This window comes from Poecilia reticulata, linkage group LG9, assembly GCF_000633615.1.
Source record: "Poecilia reticulata strain Guanapo linkage group LG9, Guppy_female_1.0+MT, whole genome shotgun sequence".
Lineage (NCBI taxonomy): Eukaryota > Metazoa > Chordata > Actinopteri > Cyprinodontiformes > Poeciliidae > Poecilia > Poecilia reticulata.
The window spans coordinates 9,178,909-9,197,777 of NC_024339.1; the positions used below are offsets into that span (position 1 = coordinate 9,178,909).

The 18,869-nt window shown below is 39.1% G+C and overlaps 1 protein-coding gene across 5 annotated transcripts in view; it reads left to right on the forward strand.

Moving 5' to 3' along the window:
- wdfy3 (WD repeat and FYVE domain containing 3) overlaps positions 1–16,604 on the forward strand; it is a 92,741-nt gene extending 76,137 nt beyond the window's left edge. For all 5 annotated transcript variants that reach the window (XM_017306700.1, XM_017306698.1, XM_017306699.1 and 2 more), the window contains 22 exons: positions 539–687; positions 965–1,085; positions 2,361–2,446; positions 2,535–2,615; positions 2,691–2,745; positions 2,829–2,948; positions 3,034–3,151; positions 4,000–4,106; positions 4,398–4,551; positions 4,628–4,719; positions 5,721–5,933; positions 6,018–6,159; positions 6,474–6,628; positions 7,264–7,422; positions 8,352–8,531; positions 9,463–9,645; positions 9,740–9,833; positions 10,671–10,802; positions 11,390–11,623; positions 11,707–11,818; positions 12,704–12,901; positions 13,242–16,604. In XM_017306700.1, coding sequence (XP_017162189.1) covers positions 539–687; positions 965–1,085; positions 2,361–2,446; positions 2,535–2,615; positions 2,691–2,745; positions 2,829–2,948; positions 3,034–3,151; positions 4,000–4,106; positions 4,398–4,551; positions 4,628–4,719; positions 5,721–5,933; positions 6,018–6,159; positions 6,474–6,628; positions 7,264–7,422; positions 8,352–8,531; positions 9,463–9,645; positions 9,740–9,833; positions 10,671–10,802; positions 11,390–11,623; positions 11,707–11,818; positions 12,704–12,901; positions 13,242–13,365 — 3,009 coding nt within the window. In that variant the 3' untranslated portion in view covers positions 13,366–16,604. The remainder of the gene's footprint in view (positions 1–538; positions 688–964; positions 1,086–2,360; positions 2,447–2,534; positions 2,616–2,690; positions 2,746–2,828; positions 2,949–3,033; positions 3,152–3,999; positions 4,107–4,397; positions 4,552–4,627; positions 4,720–5,720; positions 5,934–6,017; positions 6,160–6,473; positions 6,629–7,263; positions 7,423–8,351; positions 8,532–9,462; positions 9,646–9,739; positions 9,834–10,670; positions 10,803–11,389; positions 11,624–11,706; positions 11,819–12,703; positions 12,902–13,241) is intronic.
- Positions 16,605–18,869: the final 2,265 nt, after the last annotated feature.

Genomic DNA, 18,869 nt, shown 5'->3' on the forward strand with positions numbered 1-18,869 from the left:
GTCGATGTGTGTCTGTCCCAATCAAATAAACTCAATAATTATAATAAATGTTGTTTATTAGAATAAAATCATAATTTAACAAGTATTAAAAAAAATTGACGTTTATAAATGATTGTTTTACATATTGGTTTAATCTGTTTATGAGACATATAATCTAAAAAATCATCTGCCTTCTCCCAGCGCTAACTAGAGACAACCAGTCAGAGCCAGTAGGCGGATCTTAGCGCTGTCAATCACTATTCAGTGCGGCGCAGCAGATCCTGTTGTGAATGCTGGGCTAGCTTCCTTCTTTACTTTCTTCCATTCTCCTTTTTTTTTTCAATTCTTCCTCTTTTTTTCCTTCCATCCCTGTTTCATTTTTTCTGCAGTGTTTTTCTCTGAACTGTCTCTTGTTCTCACCAGCTCTTCTCACATCACACAGTTTCTTTCCTGAATTTTCCATCCTTCTTTCTATGATTCACTTTTTTCCACTGAACAGTTTTTTTTTTTTCGCTCACGGTTTATATTCATGTGATCTGTTTTCTTCCTGTTCCTCCAGATCCAGCACATGTACCGCTGTGCCAGGGTGCAGGGCCTGGACACCAGCGAGGGTCTGCTGCTGTTCGGGAAGGAGCATTTCTACGTCATCGACGGCTACACCATGACCGTCTCCAGGGAGATCAGGGACATCGACACCCTGCCGCCCAAGTGAGCCGCCGTCTCCTCTCCGACCTCTGACCCAGACTTTACCTCCTGACAGAGTGGCATCATCCCTCTGCAGGAACATGTTAGAATAAAATTATAGACATTTGCAAACTTTTAACCAGACTTTCAATTATGAATTTATGGAGAATATTTCTTCATTAGTGTTTTACATTTTTAGTCTCCCTTTATATTTTTTGTGCTGTTTTTGTTGCATAATTTTATCTAAATCCTTACGTTTTCTTGGTGAGGAAATGCAAACGTTAGTGTGTTTTGTGTCCAGTTTGCACGAGGCCATTATTCCCAGAGGGGCGCGGCAGGGCCAGAGCCAGCTGAAGAGAACCTGCAGCATCTTTGCTTACGAAGACATCAAGGAGGTTCACAAGCGGCGCTACCTGCTGCAGGTCAGGTCCAAAACCCTCCACACTGCGGTGTTAGCTCTTTCTGACACATTCAACTTTAGAGGAATAAGTACATTGGTTGGCAGGTTTTAATTAACATATATTTTTCTTTTTGTACTTTAAATACCGCTTCTATATTTTTATTAAGCACCTAATAAAAGTGAAGTTATTGGATCATAAACTGGGCTAAAAGGCTCAAATTTAGAAGAGTTTTCAACAGTTTGGACTGCAAGTATGGACAGTGATACTTCTCTTAGTTGCAATTTTTTAATTATTAATATTGATTTGTTTTTTAAAAAAGATGTACAAAAAGTTTTGAGCATGAAGCATAAAGTCAAAACTAAATATTCATGGGACTGAATATTGACAAGTATAAACGTATCAGTATTCCCAGTCCTTATCCACCTACAAAATCTTATTTATTACACGTATATACCATACATATAACAAATAAATTTGTATTTAATCAGTCAGTCAAGTTTATTTATATAGAACATCTCAACAACTACACTTCAATAACACAATTGAAAACCAAGTATTTTTGGTCTAGTTTCTAGTGAAAATATGTCATATTACACTTTAAATAAGACAAAACTAACTTACAAGTAACTTTTCAGCAAGAAACAGGAGCTTGTTTAAAGACAAATATTACTTAATATTGATTAAAAATACTAGTACTGCAGTTATGACATGGAAAATGTCTTTTTGCAAGTGAAATAATCTGCCAGTGGAATCAGTACTTCAATATTAAGGAATTATTGACTTAAAACAGTAAGTTAGTAAGTTAGTTTTGTCTTGTTTCAAATATACTAACATATTTGCAGTAGAAACTAGACCAAAAGTATTTAGTAAGATTTTCTTTTTTGCAATGAAGGCAGTTCAATGTCATGAAAACATCATAAATACATCATACAGTAACCAATTGTGTATAAGCACAATCAATAAGCAAGATAAATTGGTCAGTGTTGCAGTTTTTATTGATCAATAGCTAACCGACTAATATGGTATCTATTTAATTTTAATAACAGTGGATAAACAATCGTTTTTCTTAAAATTTCACCAACAAACAAAACTAGCATCATTAACAAAAACACCAACAGTAAGTTGGTTTAAATGCACAAAAAGCCAAATGAATGAAGAGCAAAAGTCCAATGTGACTTTATTTCACCATGTACTTCAGAAATCCAATGATTTTTAAAGGTTTTTGTTAAATGTGCTCAAATGTTGGAGGTTTTATGTTTTAGTGTAAAACCTCGTTTTGTTTTTGTTTCTTTTCAGCCGATGGCAGTGGAAGTTTTCTCAGCCGATGGAAGGAACTACTTGTTGGCTTTCCAGAAAGGCGTTCGCAACAAAGTTTACCAGAGGTAAAGTGTAGCGTGTAGAGTTACCTTTGGTAATGAAAATGAGTTTTACTCCTGCTGGAGACGCTGAACGGCGTTTGGTTTTCTGCAGGTTCTTGGCGGTTGTGCCGTCGCTGGCTGACAGCTCAGAGTCGGTGTCAGGCCAGAGGCCCAACACCAGCGTCGAACAAGGGTAATTATTTCATCACAATTAGACTATCAGCCCTTTATTTCGGAGCCACTGAGTTTTTCTCCTCGTCTCCTTCAGGTCTGGACTTCTCAGCACGCTGGTTGGCGAGAAGTCAGTCACTCAAAGATGGGAGGTAAGAATCTTTAGTTTGAGATTTATAGTCTTGATGCCTATATCGACGCCTCCTGAGTGTGTGTGTGTGTGTGTGTGTTCCAGCGAGGTGAGATCAGTAACTTCCAGTACCTGATGCATCTGAACACGCTGGCGGGACGCTCGTACAACGACCTGATGCAGTACCCGGTTTTCCCCTGGATCCTGGCCGACTTCGACGCAGAGGTGAGCAAAGAAGCATTCCACCTTTAAAACGAGGTTTGTCGATTTGGGTCCGGCTTCAGTTTTTGTTGTTTATTTAAATTTGCAGGAGTTGGACCTGAACAACCCAAAGACGTTCCGAAACCTGGCCAAGCCGATGGGCGCCCAGACCGACGACCGGCTCACCCAGTACAAGAAGAGATACAAAGACTGGGAGGATCCCAACGGTGAGAACGCAGAACGTCTTCACGCTCAGATCACATTTTTTACTGAAATCTGATTTGTTTGGTTTTTTTGTTCATACTGCCAATGAAACTCAATCACCATCAGACTTCTATATGAACGGTTTTCAAACCCAAAGTTACCAGCCTGTGCAAAAGAACGCAGACAACACCGTATTGTTTACAAAAGTAACATCTTGTGGATCGATTTTAAATTTGTTCAGCAATGAGAGACGACAGTATTGTCACAAGATCATAACAACATGAAGGAAGCTGATAAAAAGAAAGCACAATGCATTGCAGCGGCCTTTTGACTGCAGCTAGAGAAGTTTGTTAGGATGTGGAGTCGGAGCCAGGAGTGGGAATGTGATTTTAATTTGCTTCAGTAACACAAACTTCTTTCTTAATTTCATAATTACAATTATCAGTTTGCATCCTGATTTACCGCATCTGGCTTCTTCTGGTGCAGAATTACACTAAGTGACATGACTGTTCAGACTGCAGACACTTTGAAAACAATCAGATATTTATCCCGTTTAGCTCCACATGTGGACATGACACAAATCTGATTATTTTTGGGTGAAAATATTAGAATTGGGCCGTTCAGACTGCGGTGATAAAGTCAGATTTTGGTTACATATTGGCAAAAAACTCGGATTTGGGTTGCATTTGTCTAGTGTGTGAACGTAGCCAGAGAGCGGTCATCAGGTTGGCATTAGCATCAAAAAGCTAATATTTAGTAATATTATTCAGCAGGTTTCTCTGTTATTAAACTGACACATTTACATCAAACTAAACAAATGGTGCAGCTATTTCCTGATGTTACTCAGATCTTTGCTGACTCCTCTGACCAGGTGAAACCCCAGCGTACCACTACGGGACCCACTACTCCTCCGCCATGATCGTTGCCTCGTATTTGGTCCGGATGGAGCCATTCACGCAGATTTTCCTCAGACTTCAGGTTCGATCCTCATTTCCAGAGTTTATATTGATTATTACAGCAATCAGTACAAAGCTCTTCTTGCCAAAAGGCATAACTAAATAGATCTGAAGATTAGCCTCATTTCCACAATTTAGAACTGGAAGATATTTTAAATGTTCAAAATAAAATGTGACAACCAAAAACAATAAAGAAAAGGGAAAGAAAAACAACACACTTCTTTAGTTACTTATAAGGAAACGATAAAAATCCCTTCAAGTGTTGAAAAGGTTTGGGAACCAGGATTTAACCGTGTGTCTCTGTGACCTTCAGGGAGGTCACTTTGACCTTGCAGACAGGATGTTCCACAGCGTCCGGGAGGCGTGGCTCTCCGCCTCCAAACACAACATGGCCGACGTCAAGGAGCTGATCCCAGAGTTCTTCTACCTGCCCGAGTTCCTGCTGAACTCCAATAACTTTGATCTGGGTGGGTGACCAGCGCCATCGACTGCTTTCAGATCAGCTGGAGGAGATTTCACTTATCCTGCCGTTTGTTGCTTCAGGTGCCAAGCAGAACGGCACCAAGCTGGGTGACGTCATCCTCCCGCCGTGGGCCAAAGGTGACCCCCGGGAGTTCATCAGAGTCCACAGAGAGGTAGGAGAATTAGAGGGCAGTAACAAGTAAAATGTTGTGATCATGTTGTGATCCCCTCATCAAAAACATACCCGGAGTTTTGCTTTGACTCTTTCAAGCCTGTTTGAGGAATCCTTTAATCCCCATGACAATAATTCCACTGTTCAAAACGCCTGGTTGGATCTAGCTCCGCCTCCAAGGTGCAGCTCCTCCTCCGAGCTGCTGTTTCCATCCTTCCGCCTCTCAGAGCCGCCCTCTCCACTCAGTTCCTTCAGACTAGCCAGCAGCAATTAGCAAACACCTGGTGGCGCTGCACAGTGAAACGCTGGTAAAAACGTGGTTGAAGGGCTAATGGAGGAGCCACGTTGTAATGACTTTCTGCAGCCAGACGTTTTAAAGAGACAGTGGCCCAATTTGAAGGTGTTAAATCAGGAAGTAAAATTTCTTTTAAGTCATATTTGCTATATGTAGCAGTTTTGTAACAACTGAAGGTAACCCAAATTATGTTTTTAGCAGTAAGCTACTGTTTTTTGGTATCTGGAAAATGACCCTTTTAAAAAGCCTCCTGATTGTTGAGTCATGCTGCACCGTTACTTAGCAACCCAAGCAGAGATCCAGTGATTTGATAGTCTTGCTGTACAATGGCTTCTGGAAAAAACAAGTGTTTAGTTGTTGACTTACCATCCAGAAACCACTTGCTGCTTTCTTGTTGATTGTGCAGGAGGCTCCACTTCTGCTTTTCAAAGATGCCCGGTTATACAATTGCGCATTTGTTTGCAGACATTTTTACGTAAATGTTGAGTGGGGGGCGTGGCCAGCAGCAGTTGATTTGGATTTAAAGAGACAGAGGCCCAAAAGCAGCTTGTTCTATGCCTAACCAGGCGAAAGTCTTGTTATCAAAAGTTGATTTTGTGTAACAAATGTAATGAACATGTTTGGCTCAGGCCACAGACCGATCCTAACCTGTTCAGGGAAGCCTAATTAATACTTGTTGAGGTTTGAGATTTATGTTTTTTTTCCAGGCGCTGGAGTGCGACTACGTCTCCGCTCACCTCCATGAGTGGATCGACCTGATCTTCGGCTACAAGCAGCAGGGACCGCCGGCCGTGGAGGCCGTCAACGTCTTCCACCACCTGTTCTACGAGGGGCAGGTGGACATCTACAACATCAACGACCCGCTGAAGGAGACGGCCACCATCGGCTTCATCAACAACTTCGGACAAATCCCTAAGCAGGTCAGAAACTCGGAAATATGACTCTGCTTTGGTTTGGGAAGCAGAAATCTCCTTCTTACTGAGTTTTCTTTTTCTTTCTTTCAGCTATTTAAGAAACCTCATCCTCCCAAACGCGTTCGCAGTAAAACCAACGGCGACCTAGCAACCGTTCCGCCGAACTCCAACAACGACAAGATCTTTTTCCATCACCTGGACAACCTCAGACCTTCTCTTGCTCCTGTCAAAGGTTATCATAACCCCCCACACATACACATGAAATCTGCTTTAATATTTCCACAAACCTTAAATTCTAGTCAGCATTATTGATCTTGTTTTAATTTATCATACAATTAATTGATTTATTGTTTATTGCGATCCTGAACACATGTAAAAATAAACAGAATGAATTTATAAATCAAAATTTTGCCTTTTTATTTCTGTTTTTCAGTAATTACTTCTGTGCGACTTACTTTTGTTGGTTTTTCTAAGAAGCTGATTTTTTTATTTATACAGCTTCATTGTCTGAGTTTAAACACATAAACTCATGTTTCTCTGGTTCAGAGCTGAAGGAGCCTGTGGGTCAGATCGTTTGCACTGATAAAGGCATCCTGGCTGTGGAGCAAAACAAAGTTCTGGTTCCACCCACCTGGAGCAAAACGTTCGCCTGGGGCTACGCCGACCTCAGCTGCCGCTTGGCCAACTACGAGTCCGACAAGGTCAGAGGCCTCTTATACCCTCACAGATTTTACAGAGTTTGTTTTAATATGTTATTATTATCCTTTAATAAGTTGTTATCTTTGGACCTGCAAAGGGTCAACGCTCAGCTTCAGGTATTACAGCTAGAAACTAGAGGTCAGGCCTGAAGTCTGGGTCTACTGATGGATCTGATGCAAAAACACAAAATATTACCAACATGTTTGTCTAGTTTCTCGTTCAAATATCTTAGTGCACTTGAAATAAGTCAAAACTAACTTAAAAGTAACTTTCCAGAAAGATATAGAAGCTTGTTTTACTAAATAATTCCTTTATATTAATGAAAATAATGCTAGCTCCGCTCAGGTTATTTCACTTGGAGCAAGACATTTTTTCCATGTTACACGTAAAATTGTACTTTTTAAAACAACATTGAGGAATTATTGACTTAAAACTAGCTTCTACATTTTGCTGAAAAGTTACTTCTAAGTTAGTTTTGTCTCATTTTAAGTGTACTAAGATATTTGCGCTAGAAACTAAACCAGAATTACTTGATAATATTTTATGCAGTGTGTTTGTACTTCAAGGAAAGAAAACCTTTTTGTGCACAGCCAGTTGCTGTGTTGAGGATAAATTTTGATGTTCCGACTCGTTTCAGGCCCTGGTGGTGTACGAGTGTCTGTCAGAGTGGGGTCAGATCCTCGGCGCCATCTGTCCCAACCCGAAGCTCGTCATCACCGGGGGGACGAGCACCGCCATCTGCGTGTGGGAGACAGGAAGCTCCAAGGAGAAGGCCAAGTCTCTGACGCTCAAACAGGTGAGGCTGCACACACAGGTGAGGCTCCACACACAGGTGAGGCTCCACACACAGGTGAGGCTCCACACACAGGTGAGGCTGCACACACAGGTGAGGCTCCACACACAGGTGAGGCTNCACACACAGGTGAGGCTCCACACACAGGTGAGGCTGCACACACAGGTGAGGCTCCACACACAGGTGAGGCTCCACACACAGGTGAGGCTCCACACACAGGTGAGGCTCCACACACTCAGCCTGGAGTGACCCAAATACTTTTATGTGAAATCATTTTATTTATTTTTTTTTCGTTCACAATTCCAAAAATATTCAACTTGCATGCAGAGTTGGGTAGTAACTAGTTACATTTACTCAGCTACGTTAACTTGAGTAACTTTTTATAAAAATTTACTTTTAGGAGTATTTTTACTGTACTGTACTTTTTAGTTTTACTTGAGTAATTTTATTATGAAGTATTTCTTCTCTTACTTGTGTAAAATTTCTGGATTTTCTACCCACTGAATGAAAAACAAACATGTTTTAACCAAAACTTCAACAGACTCACACCTGCAGTGTTTATGGAAAAATGCTTCTTTTGCCAGATTTTAAGCGTGTATGATGATGGATGGATGGATGTTTTCTTAATGTACATTTTCCTTTCAAATATAGTGACACTTAAATTGATTTTTTTTTTATTTTTTTTTTTTTATAAATTCAGCTACATAACGATTCCTTATTGTTGTTTATTTTAAGTTAAAAATAGAAAAGGGACATACTGTACCACATGACATAAGACGGCTGGTATAGGAACTAGTGTAATTAAGGTAAAAAAATAAATAAATGGTATTTGGTATTTGCGTCAGGCGCAGCCGTTTTGTCTGAATCATCGAGTTGCATCGGTCAGTGAGGTGAGGTTTGGTCAGAATGAACCGTTTCTCTTTACGTTTCAGGCGTTACTCGGCCACACGGACGCCGTGACGTGTCTGACCGCGTCGTCGGCGTACCGCATCGTCGTCAGCGGCTCCCGGGATCGGACCTGCATCATCTGGGACCTCAACAAGCTGTCCTTCGTCACGCAGCTGCGTGGACACCGCGCGCCCGTCTCCGCTCTGTGCATCAACGAGCTAACAGTGAGTCACTTCCTCACTGGATAACCCTGGAATTTCATGTAGGTCAGGGGAGTTCAAAGTGCGGCCCGCGGGCCGTTTATGGCCATTTGGACAGTTTTTTGTGGCCCCAGCTGCAGTTCAAGAAAGATGGATTTGACATCCAAACTGCTCCATTTTGTAATAAAGTTCTTTCCAACATTTGCCTAAATTTTGAATCTATGAATTGTTGTTCACAATTGAAACCAAACACCTACTAAAAAGAGAGATAAATTTTTTTCTTGCTGTCTGAATTTAAATCTGATAAAATTTCTCTTGTTTTTGGTCAGTTAGAATTACTAAAACTATCCCTATCAGGTAGATGCCAGAAAACATTTCTTGGAATTTGTTTGGTAACTTTGTTTTGCTTGTTTAAGCATTTAATTTGAGCAGGAAGGTAATTTACTTTTGCAACATTTGTCTGGATTGTTTCAATGTAATCAATATTTATTATCCTTAATAATTCCAATGACTTATTGACCTGTGTTATTGAAGTAACATTGGCTTTTCTATTTATATTTAAAGTTATTGAGATTGGGGGATTTGTTTTTTAAATTGTTTAGGTTATAGACCAGTCAGGTGTATTGAATCTGTGTGAAAAAGACATAAAATTACGTTATATTTTAGTTTAATTTGTCCCTGGTGTAGGTAGGTAGATAAATAAATAGATAGCTTATTTATCTACTGATAGATAAATAAATAGTCTATTTATCTATCTAAAATCTAGACAGCCAGCTTTATTTTAATCCCTTAGGGATTTTCCCTCAGGGAAATTGTTATCTCCGTCTCCCACTCACTGCACTCTTAGATGTACTTCAAACTGTAAAAAGTTGCATGAAAAAACTTTTAACAACTTCTAACTTTTCCCCTCCTGCTGTGATAAAGTCGGTGCTAATAACCCGCCCGCTCTCTGCAGGGCGACATCGTCTCCTGTGCAGGAACCTACATCCACGTGTGGAGCATCAACGGCAGCCCCATCGCCAGCGCCAACACCTTCACCGGCCGCAGCCAGCAGATCCTCTGCTGCTGCGTGTCCGAGATGAACGAGTGGGACACGCAGAACGTCATCGTCACCGGACACTCCGACGGAGTCGTCAGGGTAACCAGGCCACATCTTTCTGAACTCAGGTTTGTCGTCTTTTCAGGAGCTTTACCTTTAACCTTCTGGGTTTGTGGTGAAAAATGTCTTGTAGTTTTGGAGAATGGAGTTCCTACAAGTCCCAGAAACCCCTGCGCCAGAGCCAGTGGAGCCTGACGTGTCCGACTGCTGCGCAGATGAGAAGATTGGTGAGTTTTGCTTTACATTGGTCAGACTTAGTTATTTTAATGGTATTTTATGTAATAAACCAACTGTATAATATATGTTGATACCCTTAATTAAACGTAGAGCAGCCATTTTCATTCAGAAAAATGAAAATGGCTAATATTAAATTAAACGGCTAGTAATATTTTCTGCAAAACACAAAATATTACTATTAATATTAAGTATCTTTGGTCTAGTTTCTAGTGCAAATATCTTAATACACTTGAAATTAAGCAAAACTAACTTACAAGTAACTTTTCAATAAAATATAATAGCTTGTTTTAAGTAAATAAAACTTTAATATTCATCGAAAAAGTTTTAGTTTCAACAGGCAGATTATTAAACTTATAACAAGACCTCTTTTTCCATGTTATGAGTGAAATAGTCAGCCAATGAAACTATTACTTTTTATGAATTTTAAGGAATTATTTACTTAAAACGAACTCCTATATATTTTTAAAAAGTTACCTATAAGTTAGTTTTGTTTAGTTTTTGTGTTGTTTCCTTCCGGGGTTCTTGGTGCAGCGCCCCTGCAGGCGGGGAGGGGAACATGTTTTTCAATGAGTTTGGTTTGTTTGACACAGTGCAGCAGCTGGAAATATAACAAATGTTGCACCTTTAGTCCCCAATCAAACCGAGTCCACTGGACTATCAGGCGTGGAAACACCTGAAAAAGCTTTCAGCTGCAACAGAAAGCGATTCTACGAAGCCAAGGCTAAGGCTGAATAAATATGTTAAAGTTTATGACGGTAATGTGACAAAGTGTGAGGGAGTTATGAACGCTTCTGCACTGATGAACCTAAACGTTGTTGTTCGCTCAGAGGGCGGCGAGAGCCACAATGGCGACGATGATAGCAGCGAGTCAGAAGGAGAGGAACCGGCGGCGCCGCTCAACCCTTCGACCGGCGGAGGCAGCGGCAGCCAGCCGGGCAGCGCCGTCCACCGACCCAGAGGTACGCCGCCCGGATCTCTGCTGAACAACACGAGCTTTCTCACTACAACTGAAACGAACCATAAGATTAATCGCAGTTGATTGTGAAGGTTTTTCCCAGCTCTCCGGTCGTTTTAGTAATATGTCATGATCAACAGTGTCAAAAGTCCCACTGAGCTCCAACAGAACCGGGACCTGTTGGACCTGTGAACTTATCCAGTAATTTTTGCCACTCAAAACGCTTTACACTGGAGTCACAAACACACATTTATACATCGACATGCAGATGGGTAGGGGGTTTAGTGCTTTGCCCAGCAACAACATTGACATGCGAGAGGAAGAAGCTGAAATCGAACCTGCAACCTTCCCATCACCAGACGACATACTCTACCCACAGAGCCACAGAGAAGACACTGTTATCACTGCGACTAAAGATGAACACTAGATTACTCCTCTAATCCTGGAAATGTTCGTCAGGTGATAGAAGGCCGACTTTGCAACTGCCTTTATGTGGCTCTGAAGGCTCATTTCTGATCTAAGTTAATTGTTCGTTAGCTCTGATTCTCTGTATTTTCTGTAACATCCTCTCTGTTTTGATCCTCCGTTCAGGTCCCTCATCCAGAGCCGGAGCGTCGTGGTCGATGGACAGCGGCTCTGACGACTCTCACCGCTGGTCGGACACGCTCAGCATCGACGAGAAGGACGGCTTCGTGTTCGTCAACTACTCCGAGGGCCAAACCAAAGGCCCCCTGCCTCCGTCGGCTCACCCGGCACAGGCGTCCCTCCCTCAGCCTGTCCATCCGCCGGCCGCCGAGCCGCGGACCTACAACCAGCTCAAAGCAGGTGGGCGACATCTTCCTGACTCTTTGAGCGTTTTCCAGCTAGAGGCGATTCGGCGAGCGTGTTTGATGTGTGTGTGGCTGCAGGATACAGATGGGAGCGTCAGCTGGTCTTCCGGAGCAAACTCACCATGCACACAGCGTTTGATCGCAAGGACAACGCCCATCCGGCCGAGATCACCTCTCTCTCAATCTCCAAGTAAGAGATAACATTTCAGTTCTGCAAATAAAGACTTAAAAAACGTCTTTTTCAAGAATAAACCATTTAAAAACATCTAAAGCATAAATACGAAGCAAACTTCTAAAAGTGCTGCTGTTTAACTCTCAACACTTCACTGGTTTAATTAATTTAAACCTTTAATTAATGCAGGTGCTTGAAATCCTTCAACATCCTTGAATTGTAATTAGATGTTTTCAAGGTTTGGAAAGTGCTTGATATTAAAGCTGAGCAGTTTTGTAATAAAGTTCAAATATAACGCCTGAATTTCTAAAACATTAATAGATATTTTTGTGCTTCTAATTAAAAGACACTTTTTATTCTCACTGTATGAAGTTAAATCAGACTAAACTTTCATTGTTTTAGGTCAGTTAGAATTACCAAAATTATTTACATTTGCTAAATAACAAAAAACTTTTCAAGAAGATTTTTTTTTATTTTTGTTTTTGAAAATCCTTTGCACTTTGGGTTTAAGCATTTAATTTGAGCCGGAGACTCATCTACTGTCCCATGATTTGTTTGGATCGTTTCAATCTAAGCAATATTTATTATTCCTAACGGCTCGATAAATAAATAAAAAGTTAAATTAACCAACGTAGAAACAAAAACACAGCTTTAATAATTTTTTTAAATTCCAAGTAGTTTAAATAGTCAGAATAATGTATTATTGTCTGCGTTCTGCAGGCAACAAGCAAGCGGCTGCTGAAGCAACGTGACGTCACTGATAACAGATAACGGGCTCACATATCTATGAAACTACATCCTGTTTTACTAAAATGACAGTTTGCTCGAATTTTGCTGTTTGAAAGTGGATGAGCCCTGGTGAGAGCGGTTTCATTTCCCTCTGCTGCTGCTTCGTCTCTGCAGGGATCACAGTAAGATCCTGGTGGGAGACGGGCGCGGCCGGGTGTTCAGCTGGTCGGTGAGCGACCAGCCCGGCCGCTCGGCGGCTGACCACTGGGTGAAGGACGAGGTGGTGGACAGCTGCTCCGGCTGCACCGTCCGCTTCTCCCTGACGGAGCGACGCCACCACTGCAGGAACTGCGGGCAGCTCTTCTGCCAGCGGTAAGAACCTGAAACCGATCAGCAGTTCCTCTAAATCGATCGATCATAAAAACACCCTGAACGCTAACATGCACTGGTTATATGTGTATGTGTATATGAACTTCACTGATTTAATATTGTAAGTCTGTAATCGTGACAGGCCTAAACGTTAACCTGCATCTATTCTGGTACCTCTGGTGTACCTCAGGGCTCTATATGTAGTCCTTTGTTATTCTCTCTTTACATGTTCACATACATGATGAATTAAGCTTTGTTTATAAATCATCTGGTTTGTAGAAATTACTAGTAGAACCTTTAGTCAGAATCTCATTTATTAACATATAATCGGCTTGTTTTGCAGGTGTAGTCGCTTCCAGTCGGAAATTAAAAGGCTGAAGATTTCATCTCCAGTGCGAGTTTGTCAGAACTGCTACTACAACCTTCAGCACGAGCGAAGCGTCGACGACGGCGGCGCCAAAAACTGATAGGTTAGCAAACCGCCTGGATCTGCCCTCCGTGTGACCCGACACCTCCCAGAATCCCAATCCTCTCAAACGCCACAATGTTTGATTTGCACGGAGATCGGAACCGGATCGAAAGGAAAATGTGGGGAAGAAACTCAGCCATCACTTTAACCACATGCACTCATCATCTGGAGGGGAAAAAATAGCCAAGCAGCTAATCTGAATCAATCCCCCTCCATTTTCAAAGATACTCCTCCTCCTCCTCCTTCTGTCACCATTAAAAAAAAGAACAAAAAAAAGACTTGTTCATAGTGTAAATACGTAACCACGGCCTTTTTAACTCTGCAAACACAACAAAAATGAAGGTCATCTAGAAAAACAACAGCTTGCTTGTAACTTAGCGATGTGACTAACCACTCCTTGCTTTAAAACAAAACTACAGATTGTGTGTAACCTGCGTCACAAGCCACAGCGAGTACAGAAGACGTACGGAGGGATATGAATGTCAAAACTTTGTCTGTGGGTGGAGTTATGCAAAAATCACCTTTTTTTTATATATATAAATATATATAAATAATTTCCAGATCACTTTGTTGTTTACAAAATGTGACATCGATCATAAAATCACCATTTTTTTGCCAAATAGTTTTGTTTTTTTCAGCCTATCATCTCCTCTGTCCTTCGTCGTTTTCCATTTGAAGGTTGTTGTATTTTTTTTATCATGGTTGCTGCTGCGCTCTGAAGACTGTATCAGTTCAGATTTTTAAACATATCAGTTTTATTCTTTCTGTTTTTACGAGTTCATCCAAAAAGGCGGAGATTTGTTTTAAAATGTGAATTTATTCTCTGACATCCACATTGCAGTCAAAGCAGCTTTGTAGGAGCACACAGAAAAGGGACATCTTTATTTTTACATCTCTCTACAGAATCTGTTTTTAATTCTTCTAGCTGCAGCCTAATTTAAGAGAAGACCTTGATTATCCCTCAACAATATCCGTTATATTTAAAAAGTTAGGCAAAAACAGTCGGACTGGGTTAAAAATGCGTTTTTAAAGGCCACTTTATCATTTTATGTTTGATTTCTGTGGTGAAATGTTGCCCAGCAGAGATGGTGTGGAGGATTTAAAGGGACAATAAATGCAGCTAGTGTTTTCTATATAGCCAAAGTTTTTATTTTGTCACCAAAAATGTGGAAAGTTGCAGCATTTTGACACATTTCCGTAACGAAGGCGCCATATTTATTCCTCTGATTGTCCAGTTTTTAATCTCCTCAAACTTAAAGGACAAAATTTGATGAATTCATGGCTTAGATAAAGTTTTTCATCTTGTTAATATTCTATTTAGCCCTCTTTATTGTAAAATTTTGATTGGCTTATATGCAGATGACAAACTTGTATTTTTCTGTCGGGTCAAATAAAGAGCTTAGCCACAAACCTCCTGATTAAAAGTCGATCTAAAAACCCAGAACTGCTTTAGGGAGTAATTCTTATATAGTTTGTACACCCCATGTACACATATGTGTAGGAAGTATGAATATTTTGGGATCCCTCAGAATCAGCTTGAGAGTTTTGCTCATCCTGCCCACAACACCAATATTGAAAAGCAAAAGTAGTAAGGAATATTATAATATCTGAGAGAGTCTTTATGCTTTTCTAATATCTCTGGCCAAAAATAACAAAAAAACTGAATGGTGTTTTTAAATATGAAGGTCATAAAAATCTTCATGATGGTTTTTCTGTACAATTTCATCCAATGTCTGCGTTGGATTTACAGAATTAAACTAATATTACTACAGAATTGTTTCATTTTAAATTAACAATTTCACCTTGTAGACATTTACTTATAAAAATATCTTTTTTGTTTGAAGGTTCAAAGGGTCTTGAAAAATCGTTTTGTTGTTGTTGGCCAGTGGGGGTCAAACTTTAAACCTGTGGCCAAAACTGACTAATTTAAATTACAAACTGCCCACAGATTTCATTGACCTGTAAATGAAAAAAGAAAAGTTTGTTGTGATTTTTTTTTCAATAAACTATTTTGTTTTATTATTCTGTAAATCTATTAAAGAGCCAAAAGAAAATGGACTTATGATTATTGCCTTATTAAAAGAAAAACAAACATTTTTGAATTGATGATGGTAAAAACATCAATTGCTTTTACCATTTTTGATTCGTAGTCGGGGGCCAAACAAAATCATTTCAAGGCCCACAAATGGCCCCTGGGCCACGCTTTGGACACCCCTAGACAAAAGGCAGTTTTTTTGGAGCATAAAGATGAATCTAAACCTAAAATAATCTTGTCTAGTTTTTAATCTCTTCAACGATTCTACTAATTTATTTGCAAAGATTAAAGTCAAGAACTATCTTCAATTATCCTGTCAATTTATTTTTTACTCCTTTTCTTCCTCCTTTTCTCCCATATTCCTCCCTTTATTCCAGTGCTGCTGCTTTTGAAGAACTTTCATCCGTTTGGTTTCCACCAGCCCTGGTTTCGGTCCTAAAAACACACACACACACACGCACACACACACACACACACACTCCTGCTAGTGTTCATCGTTTCCGTACTGTAACTTAGTGCAATCATCATCGCCGTCTCGCAGAAGAGGCCCAACTTCTTTGCACGTTGTAGTAAAAAAAGAAAAGCAAAGAGGAATCATGAGCTTTCACTGACGCAGGTTTACGTTGTCATTTCAGCAGAGATGCATTTCACTGCAGATTAATGAACTGTACAGAGTATTTATGCAATTATAACTGGTTTTAGATTTTTTTTTAATGATTTCAGCAAGTTTTGTTACTTGTTGCATGTTTTATTAACACAGCTGACTTTCTGTGTCAGTGTATTATTGTACATGTTAGATATTTTTTTTTCTGCTGGATTTCTGCTTTTGTTTTTATCTCTGAGGCATTGTCTGATGAGCGGCCGACTTATCCCGTTCCCGGCGTCGGGTGGACTTTTGTACTCTTTGCGGAAAAAAACTACGAACTAATTACGAAACGAGGAAGGAAAAAAAAAAAACAGAAGAAAATCCTGGATTATTTTGGTGGTCTTGTATTAGACTGCGTTACTACAGTATCTGGTGTGCAATCTGTGATAGCTGAATGTTCCTTGTATCTTTGTGTTCACTACATCCTACGAGAGAAAAATAAAAAATAGAGTAACACCCACGTCAATGTCGACGGAGCAAAATGGTTCAATAATGCAATAGAGCTGGTACTTATTCTTTTTCATTTCAGTTCAATAAATAATTGCTGTTTACCACCGAAGGCTGTCGTCTCTGATTTGGGGAATATTTTCAGGTCTGTTTTGAAATCTGAAATTAATACAAACGTACAGAGAGACATTAATCTCTGTTGGATCTGGTTTTATTGTTTGCTGCTCATCCAAATGTAAAAAAATATGCAAAAATATGCTTTAACTTCTCTACTGCTAAAGCTTTTGGGAGTAAAATAGCTTTTAGATTTAGTTGTTACACTTAAACTTTTCAGAAAAGGAAGTTTACCTGAGTAAATGCTAAATGAATTCATTTCTAAAGGAAAATCTGTGCTTTACATGTAAAACTTACATTTTATGCTTTTGCATATTAAATGTATGTATTTCTCCAAGACATTTTTTTTAAAAAGCTTCCTATTTTCTTATTTCAGGTAATTTCTTTTGCAGATTATTTGCTGATTTATCAGTTAAAATAAAATTTTGCTTTTCTGCAAAAGTTCTAAAGTTTAATAAAGTTTATATCTTCATCTTTTAACACAAAGCAGGTGAACCTGCTGTTCACCTTAAGATGAACAGCAGGTGTTCATCTTAAGGTAGTAGCTCCTTTAACGGTTTTTGGAACCATTTTCTGCTCAAACTCGGGTTACTTTGCAGATCGTAGATGTTTTTAATGATTTTTAATCTCGACAGTTTTGCTAATTTAGCTGATGAAGTTGCATGTCTGACTTTTCTGAGTTTTCTTCTGATTTCTTAGGATTAAACAACTGTTTTAAAATTAAAATTGTTTGACAAAAAATTCTATTCCATCAAACTAATTTGGTAAAAATCAACTATGCCACATTTTGCTGCTTTGTGCTGCTTCTTTTTTGAAAATATAAATGAAAGTTTAAAGGTCAAAAGGTTAACCAGACCCCTTGTCTACGCAACGATTATTTTTAACATTTTTCTTTAAGTGTTGGACTTTTTGCTCACAAACCTCATTATCTTGACATTGTGAGGTATTTAAATTGATTTGAATTAAACTGATTTGTTGGATTTGAAGTTGGCGGTCCCGAGCCGAGCAGGTTGGATTTTGGGTCTGTGAGTTTTCAGGTTGTAATCGATGCAAAATGTGTGTTTGTGTGTTTAATTCGGCCCTCACTGGTTGTTACTGCAGAGAGAAGCAGAGCAGGTTAACCCAGTATGAACTGAATGGAGGGTGACGCCGCAGCAGAGCAGAATATAGTTAAAAAATAAATACAGACTCACTCCGGAAGTGAGGTTCACCGCACTTCAAAATAAAACCAAATGTGAGCCCATATGCACATTTATAACATCAGAAAGTGTATATACCACATGTAATAATGACTTTTTGCAACTCTAATTGTAGAAACATTTAATTTTTGGTATTTTAAGCTTTCTTTCCCGTAAAAAATTATTTAGCTGCAAATCGTAATTTAAGAAGTTCCAAAGTATACAACTTTAACGAGAAAAATCTATTTATGGTGGATAAATTATAGATGGGGTTATCAAAAGAAATATGTCATCCAAATGAGTTGTTATGGTAAACTGAAATAATACCATTCATTCAATGACAAGCAAATGTGACTTTTATTAATACATATCTACCACAATGTAAAATAGAAAAAAGGGGGAAAACTGCCAAAAAAAACCCCTGAGATTTTTAGACTAATCTGTGAAATTTTCTATAAAAAACTTTTCAAAAGTCAAAAATGTTTGACTTGTGAAACTCGGAAATGTCTTTTTTTTCTAGAAAATGTCTAACGTTCCCAAAATTTCATCTTTTTCATAAATTTTCAACTTTTTGAGATCAAGATTCCTTGCTTTTTCTTGAAAATTTCAGAAATTTCTTATTCAAAACTTTTTGAGAGAGATAAAACTAAAACGTTTTGAATTTTTTTTTTCTTGTAAATTTTCAACTTTTGGAGCTCAGAAGTTTCCTTATTTTTTCTGATATTTATAAAGAAATATTTCAGTTTTTTTTACTTTTGGAGCTAAGAAATTTCCTGGTAATTTAAAAATTATTTTTTTTATTATTTTCCATATTTCTGAGTTTTGCCTTGCAAATTTTCAACTATTGGAGCTCAGAAATTTTCTTTTTTTGTTCTTTGTTTTTTTGGTGAACATTTACTCCCATTTTATCTACAATTGTACTAACACGTCATATAATAGATAAATAAATATGTTTGTAAATAAACAAAGAAAAAACAAAAACGGATCTATTCCTTTAGACTTTTGAGGGGAAAATAGAAGAAAATCACGCGCCTGAGAAAAGCTTTTATTTTTAAAAGCCTCCGCCGGAAGTGGTGTCCATG